Source organism: Embiotoca jacksoni, unplaced genomic scaffold (genome assembly GCF_022577435.1).
Source record: "Embiotoca jacksoni isolate LCO1_2020_lvr unplaced genomic scaffold, fEmbJac1.0.p SCAF_43, whole genome shotgun sequence".
NCBI lineage: Eukaryota > Metazoa > Chordata > Actinopteri > Embiotocidae > Embiotoca > Embiotoca jacksoni.
This window is the reverse complement of record NW_027185396.1, coordinates 2,357,153-2,367,308: the sequence shown is the minus strand read 5'-3', so window position 1 is coordinate 2,367,308 and position 10,156 is coordinate 2,357,153. Positions and strand designations below refer to the sequence as shown.

Genomic DNA, 10,156 nt, shown 5'->3' with positions numbered 1-10,156 from the left:
AAGTTCCAGGCAGAAGTACAGTCCAAGGAAGGTCCAAGGGTAAAGACGGTACACAAAAACTCCGAAAATACTGCGGAAGGACTCTGGGAAGACGAGCCGGAAGTCGCCGACCTCACGTGACGAAGAAGGAGATCGGGAGCACGTCGTCTGGACACGCATGACGTCAGGAGATAATTACACGTGGCTGGAAACAATCATGGTGGGGAAGACACGAGGACCGGAAGTTAAGACAACAGAGGTGAGACAAGAAGGTGAGTTATCAAAATAAAAGAGGAAGTGAATATGAAAGCCTTTTAAGGACAGAGAGATAAAACTAAACAACGAGAACAGACTAAAATGGAAGAGAAGAAACTGATATGACAAAAAAACATTGTGTTGGGATGTGATGTGTTCTCATGAAGGTTCTTTAAGGCTGATAAAACAATATTTAATTAGCAATGATTATAGATCATCACCTTTATTTTGATATATGACCAAGCGGCAGCCAACAGTGATGTCATCAACCATCTGTGATGTCATCGTTGATTTGTGAACGTTATGAATCCTCCAGTTCAGATTCTGTCCGTCACCATCTTTGCTAGTTCAGAGTGGTTTGGAGCAGGAAGTGACCATATTTGGACGAGCTGGGGGAGCTTAAGACACTTCTGCATCGGCCTCATTTTTCAGACCTGGAAGCTACGAACACTTTTATATACAATCTGTGCATATGGACACAGGAAACACAATCCAAAGGTACACACAGAGATGGACTTTTACTTATTAGTGTAGTTATAAATGTCTGTAGGATTATGATTGAGGTTTTCTGACCTCTGGAACAGAACCGTTTCGATCCAGTTTCACTCTGGCTCTCTGTTACACTGATTACAGATTTCCTGCTTGATGCTGAGATGTTTCTGTTTGTTTACTTGTTGACGGAGTGAAGAACAGATAGCTGAAATGGACAAAGACGAGATCGCACGCGTCTTTGCACACCTCTTGTGTTACAGGTATCATAGACACAAGGGCAAGTCAACAGCAGCGAGGACAGCCGGACGGGCGGATAGATGGATGGACAGACGCTGCTGAAGGGCCAGAGAATGGGAGGTGTTAATCTGCGTGTGCGTGTGCGTGTGCGACGGGGTCATGCGCAGTATGTGAAAGCAAGTGTCCATCCCAGTTGATCCGCTGCCAAAATAACCTCCTGCCACCTCATGCCTGTGCAGTGTTTTCTTTTTTTTTGTCTGATAAATGTCAGGGAGCTTGTCTGTTCTCTAAATATGGGAGATTGGAGGTAACACAAGGGGATGTCCATCAGGAGATTCTACCACAGCACGAACTAAAGTTGGATTTGATTGGCCGGCTCTGATCCTGGGACGGGGTCTCCGGCCCAATCCTGATCAAAGGGTAGCTGGATGAGAGGGTACTTATGGAGGGGAGCGAAGCCACTGAACCCGACCTGTGTGCAGGGAAGACCGTCTTCCTCAGTCATCTGTCGTTTGTTCTGTTGTCTGTTGTTCAGCAAAGCCGGCCGCCATGGTAAGAAACTGAAAACTGAGCAGGAATTGAAAGAAGACGAAGGAAAAGGACGTTTTAGTCGTAATGAGTTTTTGATTTCCGACTGATGAGAATGAAAGCCAGCTGGCAGAAGATGGAGATAATTATCTGAAGGGAAGCAAGTCCTCATCTGCAACTGGATTTATAGACAAGTGGTGTTTTATCTCTTCTGGATTCCTGAAATTCTCTGGGAGTTTAATTTGGGGGAATTTAATTTTCTTCTGACAGACAAAGCAGCTTCTTTGCTGCTGGAAACGTCTGCGGACACTTCTGTCACTCATCTCTGCTGTTTGCTTACAGGCTCACACGCTGCTTTTGTGTTCCTTAGTAACTAAAGTCACTGTGATAGATGTTTAGATGAGAGGGAGTGATACTAAAGATAGAAAGCACACAGCTGAGGAAAGTGAGAAGACTTTTCTGAATGTCCCAATTTACGACATTCACCTTGAAAAAAATCCCTCTCAAATCCTCTCCCAAAATCTCACTTTAAAAATAGCTTTAAAGTTGACGGGTTTGCGTGACCTTCCATAAGTTATGATATGTGTCAAGCAAACTGGGAGAGAGCGGAAATAACCTACTGTCAGGAGTCTATAAAACAACTAAACCGGGAATCAATTTTAATCCATTTAAGTATCGGTTTGTTTATTTTCTTCTTTGCTCTTCTCAAAAACATTCCTGCTACGAATCTCAATCAGTGCTTGGGAGAACAACGGATGATGTTTCTTGACTTTTTGAAATGAGAATTGTCAACAAAAAATGGAAAAAATAGCCAGTGCTGCCAAAAGTTGTAGAAACGCCGGTCCACAACAGCAAAAACATGAGAGAGCCACGCTTCGGGCTGTCTAAGTGTGAAAGTTACACGATTTGTAAGCGTGAAACTTACACGCACGTAAATGTCATGTGACGCGGGGTGATGTGATGTTTTGACGGTATTAGGAGGGGTGTCTCGGTGTCACTAGTCACAGGCTGCCATGCAGGACGACAACGTTTTAATTCAGGAGGTGACATCGTTTTTCTTGAGTCGTTTTTCTGTTTCTAAACCCCAATCACGTGTTTTTGCTAAAAGTTTCATTTTCCTGTAAATCACATGGCTCTGAACATGCAGTCGTTTCCATTTCCGCCCACTACATGAAAACGTGTAATTTTCACACTCTGGCTTTGGGCCTTCAAAGCGTGGCTATTTCATGTTTTTGCTGTAGTGGACCAGCGTGTCTATTTCACGCTTTGCCGTGATACTGCGTTGGCATAAGTGCAAACTGAGGCAGCAGCTTTAAGCGTAAGTGCTGGACTGTATTAAAACCAGTTACTATATAAAACCAAACTATATGAAAATCTAATTATTGCATTCCTCGTCAGGAATATTGACTCGACGCTACTTAATTCGTGGGAAGTGTTTTACTTTACTGCGTGGCGTTGCCCTTTAAGAACCAACACTCACAAGCTCAGCCAGCCAGCGGAGGATTAAACAGGACTTCTTTCTGGCTATATCTAGGCTGTCACTTCATCACTGATACTTCTGTCTTTGGCTTTCAGCTGCTCTTTCTATTTCTCTGAGGAGAAGGAGGGATCACATACCATTATATGTTTTAGAATAAAAAGCTTCAACACATATGGCCTTAACCCTGATGCATTACATCAAAGAGTAATGAAGACTTTATAACTTGATCTTCATGTGGTGAATAGAAAGTGGCTGCCTGTGAAACGGAGGCCTTGAATGATGGTTCTCCAGTAATCTGTAGAATATGAATTGTAGGAAATGGGAACTATCATGCAGTACAAATGTGCTTTTCCTGGAAACCATGCTGAGACTGGCTGAGGAGACCGCTTGGGGCAGCTACAGAATAAAATCACATTTTTTACAGGTTAAATGTAATAATTACATTATTTCTTTCAACCTAGCCAGGTCCTAACTCCGTGCATGCAGGTTTGCTTCAATGGTATTGCCTGACTGATAATCAAACTTAATCATTAATGCGGTTATTTCCACCTGTGCTTTTCTGACTTTATGAAAAAGCTTATTATCCTCTCGCCGTAATTTCTCTTTAAAAGCTGTTCTGATAATTATCGATTATGTCTGACTGTTCTTCCTGTCATTTTTCCTCCACTGCTCCTCCCACTTTTTTCCTTTTATTCTCCTTTCTTAAGCCCACTGACGCCCAAAGCGACGCCCGGTCCTTCCTGACTGAGGAGATGATTGCAGGTCTGTTTTTCTCTTGAAATTAAACTTAATGAGGCTTTTTACACTGATTTTCAAAAGAACTTCATTCCTTTTGTATTAAATGTAGTCGAATAACAAGCATGAAGTCAGTTGAGCAGTCGAGTGATTTTTGTTCCCTTTGTCCTTTGATGTTCTTAGTAAATTAGCTCATCCCCCCTCCACCCCAAAAAAAAACAAAAAACATAAGCCCTGATTCTGCTTTGCTAGTTTTAACCTGTCTGCATGTGAATTATGTCTCTTCTCTTTCTCCAGAGTTCAAAGCTGCCTTCGACATGTTCGACACAGACGGAGGCGGTGACATCAGCACCAAGGAGCTCGGTACCGTGATGAGGATGTTGGGCCAGAACCCGTCGAGGGAGGAGCTGGATGCCATCATTGAGGAGGTCGATGAGGACGGTGAGATCGTTTTACGTCTTCCAAACTTCATGCCGCCATAGATCACATTTCTGTCAAATGCATGAAGCCTCAAGTCAACTTCAAGACTTCAAAACGCTCCCACCGAAGCTGCAGATGACATCACGCAGCTGTTTTCACAGGCTTTAGTTGGATTCCTGGTGATGAGTGGGCGGACCTTTGTGTGAAACCAGCGGAGTGTCCCTTTAAGAGTTTTCGAAGGCCTTTTGGAGAAAAACGATCACAGGATAAATAGAAAAGACAGGAAAGTGTGAAGAAATGTTATATTGCACATAATCTCAAACTACTTCCCAGAATGCAGTAGTTAAAAATATTGACAATGTACTTGTAGTTCAAATTAAAGTTTTATGGGAGTTTTATGAGTTTGAGTTTGTGACCTTTTATCATCTGTACTGTGATCATTCGAGTCAAAGACGGAGGTCATGTGACCAACTTTTATTTATTTTTTTATCAACTTTATTTCGAACATAAAACAACTATGACAATCTTGTTTCTGTACATGTCAGTCGAGCATCATCTGCCTTCAGGTCACACCTCCAATATACAATACAATATTTATTTTTTTCACAAACGCACGTCAATATGGAGAAACATATAGACAAGGGAGGCCGGAGAAAACCCAGGGTTTGTAAGGAAAAACAAAACAAAAAAATAAACAGAAAAAAGGGTAGTAATTAAATCATATTGAGACAAAGTGCAGATAGCTGGTCATGTGACAAAATAGAAAAAGTGTCAGTGTGTGAAGGGTAGAGGTCAGGGGTCATCGGATGGAACAAACACAGAATTTACACCAAACCAAAGTCAACATGAATTTATTTTAAGTGACATAAGTAAGTTACCTGTGCAGCCTAATAAAATCTCTTTCACTTGCACAACATATAAAGTAAACTACGTGACATGTGTAATGCTAATGGGGTCAAAATGATCATTATCATCATGATCTTTATGTAAACCTGACCAGGTGGTTTTTGGTGCCTAATCTGTGAATCTGAGTCCCCAGCAGGCTGCGACTCGACGGCAGTGTTGACAACATGTGAACTCCATCCTCACTTCCTCACCGGATCTCTTCTCAGGCAGCGGCACCATCGACTTCGAGGAGTTCTTGGTCATGATGGTGCAGCAGCTAAAGGAGGACCAGGCCGGCAAGAGCGAAGAGGAGCTTTCAGAGTGCTTCCGTATTTTTGACAAGTATGATACTCCATGAGGAACATAAAGCCACATACGAACACCACATTCTGTATTATATATGTGATATTCTTCATAAAGTGAGGAAAACAGAATGCAGTTGATATAATATACAAAGCTTCAAACTGAATATTTTGGGCACGAGGCACATTAACGTGGTGTAGTGGTTCATTCTCACCATTTAACTCGGTATCACGGCAAAGCGTGAAATAGACACGCCGGTCCACTACAGCGGTTCGGTTCGAACTTCGAACTTTGGTTTAATTGTTTTTTTCTTAACCCCAACCACATGTTGTAGCTATAAGTTTCATTTTCCTGTAAGTCGCATGTCATTTTCGTCCACGACAGGAAAACGTGTGACGTGTAGTCTTTTTCACCCTTTCCTTTAATACTGGGTTGAAACATTCCTCGGTATTTTACAATTACAAATTTAGGTGAAAGAACCTGCAAAAGCAACGGAAACAGGAACACTCACCCATCACCCTGTAAAATGATCTGGAAACAGATGCATGTTCAAATGTCCGTCAATCACTGAGCGACATTGTCATTAATGTGGTGTCTTAATGTTTCAGATCACTTTGTGTGTCTCTTTTAGCTTGTTAGTTGGTTTATGAGGGAAACATCTGGCTCTGCAGCTGGTCACGTTTGCCTACAGTCTGTTCACCAGCTGGTCACGGCCTGTTTCCGTCTGCCAGGCAGTGAGTGAACAGTAGTTATTGGAGCTTTTTCACTGCTGTGAACAAACAGTAAAACTGTGGACAGACAGCTCGACAATCAGCTGAAACCGTCGAGCTCCATGAAGCAGATGAGTCTCTGGGGCTTCATTCAATGCTGATAAAAACAAAGTTGATAACACAATATTTAAATAACACTCTGCCGACTGTCTGGATTGATGATTTCTGCATATTTCTGGTCCTAGTTTCATAGTTTAATTTGTTCCTAGATGTTTTCAATTTATCATCATTAACTTTGATTACCTTTTTATTTTGAATAATATTGTATATCCTGCTTTGCACAGATGAGCACTTTCGATTCTGACTGTATTAATGTTAGGAAATTGTTTTGTTTTTTTTATTTTGTTTTGTTTTTCTACTGTATGAATGTTTTATCTCACTTTTTGTATCTTTTTAATTTTGTGCAAGCAAACAAACCAACAAGCACAAATTCGTGTTAACAATGGATCAAATTACTAAAAGTAAAGTAAAACAGGTTGTCGTAAGGAAACCAGAGATCATTTTGGCCACCTCTACTATTCTCCTCAGCACTTTAGCATCTCTCAGCTTATTGTTTTGGTTTTCTAGCCCACTCTCATCGCTTCGTTCCAGGCTGTGGTGTAAAACCGATAAATCCATTCTATGTTTCTTCGTATCTGCTGGATGTGTAAATAAGCAACTCGGTATCACAGCACAGCGTGAAATAGTCACGCCCTGCCACGACCGCAAAACGTGAGATAGTCAAGCTTTGGGCTACCGAGTTGAAAGGAGACTTTCTGAACTGATTGTTTCATGTTGATGGAGGAGTTCACTACCAATAAAAAATGGCAGATATAAATTTATCACTAATACACTGCTTCAACGTGTATGTTGGCAGATAACAACAATACTGCTTAGTACATATCTTGGTGACAACAGCCTGGCGTTACGTTTTCAGGTCGTCTGACCCGTTCTCGTGAGCACGATATCTCAAGAACACCTTGAGGGAATTTTTTCAAATTTGTTACAAACATTTATTTGATTCCAAAGATGAAATGATTTGATTTTGGGGGTCAAAGGCCAAACGTCAAGATTACTTTTGCTTTTACTTCAAGTCGAAGAATTCTGGTGAACGTGATTGCTCAGGAAAGCTTGGAGGGAATTTATAAAAATTTCACTTTAAAATTTCAAACATTCACTTTGACTCACGAATGAACTGATTAGATGTCAGGGGTCAAAGGTCACGGGCACCATGACCTTGTGTCTATCCAACCAATCCTTCCTGTTCTTGTGAAGATAATCTCTCAGGAACAGTTTGAGGGGATTTCTTCAAATTTGGCAAAAATGTTTTTCTTGGACTGAAGGATGAACTGATTTTGGTGGTAAAAGGTCAAAGGTCACTATGACCTCACAAAACACATTCTTGGCCAAAACTCAATAATTAATTTGCTAATTATTATAGAATTTCACACAAATGTCTGATTGCATTGAGGGGTGAAAAGAGGATATTTTACATCACTTCACTGTGACGTCACTTTTTTAGCCAGAACTCAACACCAGAACTCAGGAACAGAAGAGGAGACTTGAACTATATTTCACATTTGGCCTGACACTTCATCTTGTCTTTTGTCCACAGGAACGGAGACGGTTTCGTTGACCGGGAGGAATTTGGAGAAATCCTCCATCTTACTGGAGAACCAGTTGTAGAGGAAGATATCGATGAGATGTTTGGGGAAGCGGACTCTAACAAAGATGGAAAGCTTGATTTTGATGGTAAGATTGAAGAAGAAAGCCTTTCTTCACACCTGTGGACTACAGAGCATCTTTCATAATGTTTGTTATATTAGTAGAGGATGAAGAAAAGAAACCGAACTCCCACTAGCAACATTTTTACTGTTTTAGTTTCATATGAGGGAGTAAGCAGCTGTAGGTTGAGCAGAAGAATAAAGCAGGTTTATGTTTATGAGTAAAACGAAATCCATTGGATTTGATTTGTTATGAGGAGCTAGTTGAGAAGTTCAGTACAGCTCTGTTGTTAGCTACAGTTGTATGACAGGCCTGGCAATCACTGCAGACCAGGCCTGTCAATCAAACTACCCACAAACATATAACTAGGAAAGTCTTGCAGAATTTTTTTGTGTGACTGGTTGCTATGGTGATCTTGAGGGAACAGAGATGGGAGGGGCTCTCTCATGCCCACACCCTGACAGGAGAAGGAGAGGAGGAAATCAGGACGCTGACGAGGAGGAGAGCCTTCGAAAAGTCCTCACCAGACAAAAACTACCAATCCTATCGCAAAAATGATTTCACCGGGAGTGGCAGAAACTTGTCAGTGACAGCTGTGTTAAATGTTCCTACTTCATATTATATAGACTCAGTCGCAGGTTAGAGAAACCCACTGTTTCTGATTTAGACCCGAACTTTCAGAGCTCGGTTATAATGGGAGTCTATTGGACGGTGCGGGTAGCACTCGGCGCTCAAAGGGGATTTTGGCCAAAACTGAATCCTATCGCAATGAGAGTAGCGCTGGGTGAAAGATAACACAAGTCCCAACAGTTTGATGGATCAATTAAATATGTAGAGTGAAAAAGTGCAGGCAAAATACAGGTTCAACACAACTGTTTTCACAATATCTCAGGGGGCAAAAGTTAGAGTGGGTGACATCACACATGACATCATCAACTCCAGATTCTGCTCGCTTCATGACGTCCGTAGAAGAGTGATATTTTTCTCTTATGCCTGCAGTAACATATATCTTTATATCTCTCATCTTCAGACGAGATTGTAAATAAGAATATTTCCCAAAATACCAAAGATCACCTTGAGATAAATCCCAACAAATAAAATATAGTTCAAAACTATTCTATATGTATCAAATGAGACATTTAAACAAATAGATGGAAACTGTTTGTAGGCATGAATGGCAGAAATATTAGCTGTTAATTAAAAAATTGGACAGTAGAAAATATCTCCAGGATTTGACTGACTGATTCAGTAATCCCTCCGGTGGATTGGCCGCCGGCTGCTGATCTGTCCTCCGCTCTGTCTCCCTGCAGAGTTCCTGAAGATGATGGAGAACGTCCAGTAAGGAGAGCGGCAATACATTCCTCGGTGATCCTTCCCTCAGAGAGAAAACGAAGCCCGTGTGTGACGGAAATCTGAAATTAAACTCTCCACAAATATGAATCTGATGATGTCGTTCCTGAGACGTCGAAGCGTCCGCCCCCACCCCACCCCACCCCCACCCCCACCCCCACTCCCCCTCCTCACATGAAACCCAGCGGCTTGTTGAGTATATCTATAAATACCCGCTCAAACCTTTTAAGACGAAGGCGCTGTCCCCCCCTGGCCACCCAGCTGTCCCCCCTCTTCCCCACCGGCAGCTGCTGTTTCTACAGAAATCCTACACCACCTATAACTTCAACCCCCCCCCCCCCCTCCCCCAGCCCCTCCTGTCTCCTCCACCCTGATCTTTCTAAATAAACCTGACTTCCTTTTCCTCCCTCGTTTCTTCATCTCTGATCATTATTCTGCCGCCTGACGTTGTCTTATGTTATCAGATTGTTGTCTCTTTCGTTCTCCTTTCTGGGACTTTCAGATCACCGCTGTTAGCCTGTCTGATGCATGATAACAGTTCAAAGTGATCTGACACATGACATACGAGCGTGCACCTTCTGCTTCCGCTCTTTACACAAACAATACGACTGCACATTTCAGTCCCAAATTCAAAAAGTCCTACAGGTTGCTCTTTGGAAACCTGTCACATCTGAGGAGATCTTCAGGTTCAAACTGATCTCTTCCATTTCGTTCTCCACTTAAATCTGTCATAAATGTTATTGATCTTCACCGAGCAGTCTCCCAGAAACAGAAATCAGAAACAGAAAAGAGGTGAAGCCCAGCAGCCGGCCGGCGTCAGAGAGCGGATGAGTTCATTCTCCGTTTGCAAAGTGCAGGTCTCCCTCTGGGTATATAGCCTGCAAGCCCTCCACCACCTGTCAGAGGCTACAGATCCCATCCTCCCCTCTCACCTTGGGCCCCTCCCTCCAGGAACCGCACACCATATAAGGAGCATCAGGTCGTGTTTATCGGGCGACGTGGCACCGGGATAGAAGGC

At 42.3% G+C, this 10,156-nt stretch overlaps 1 protein-coding gene across 1 annotated transcript; it reads left to right on the top strand.

Moving 5' to 3' along the window:
* Window positions 1–1,417: 1,417 nt before the first annotated feature.
* Window positions 1,418–9,544, top strand: LOC138210210 (troponin C, skeletal muscle). Its single transcript, XM_069169229.1, has 6 exons — window positions 1,418–1,515; window positions 3,679–3,733; window positions 4,004–4,147; window positions 5,239–5,353; window positions 7,679–7,815; window positions 9,099–9,544. The coding sequence occupies exons 1-6, from the start codon at window positions 1,513–1,515 to the stop codon at window positions 9,128–9,130; spliced, it is 486 nt and encodes a 161-aa protein (XP_069025330.1). The 5' UTR covers window positions 1,418–1,512; the 3' UTR covers window positions 9,131–9,544.
* The last annotated feature ends 612 nt before the right edge of the window (window positions 9,545–10,156 follow it).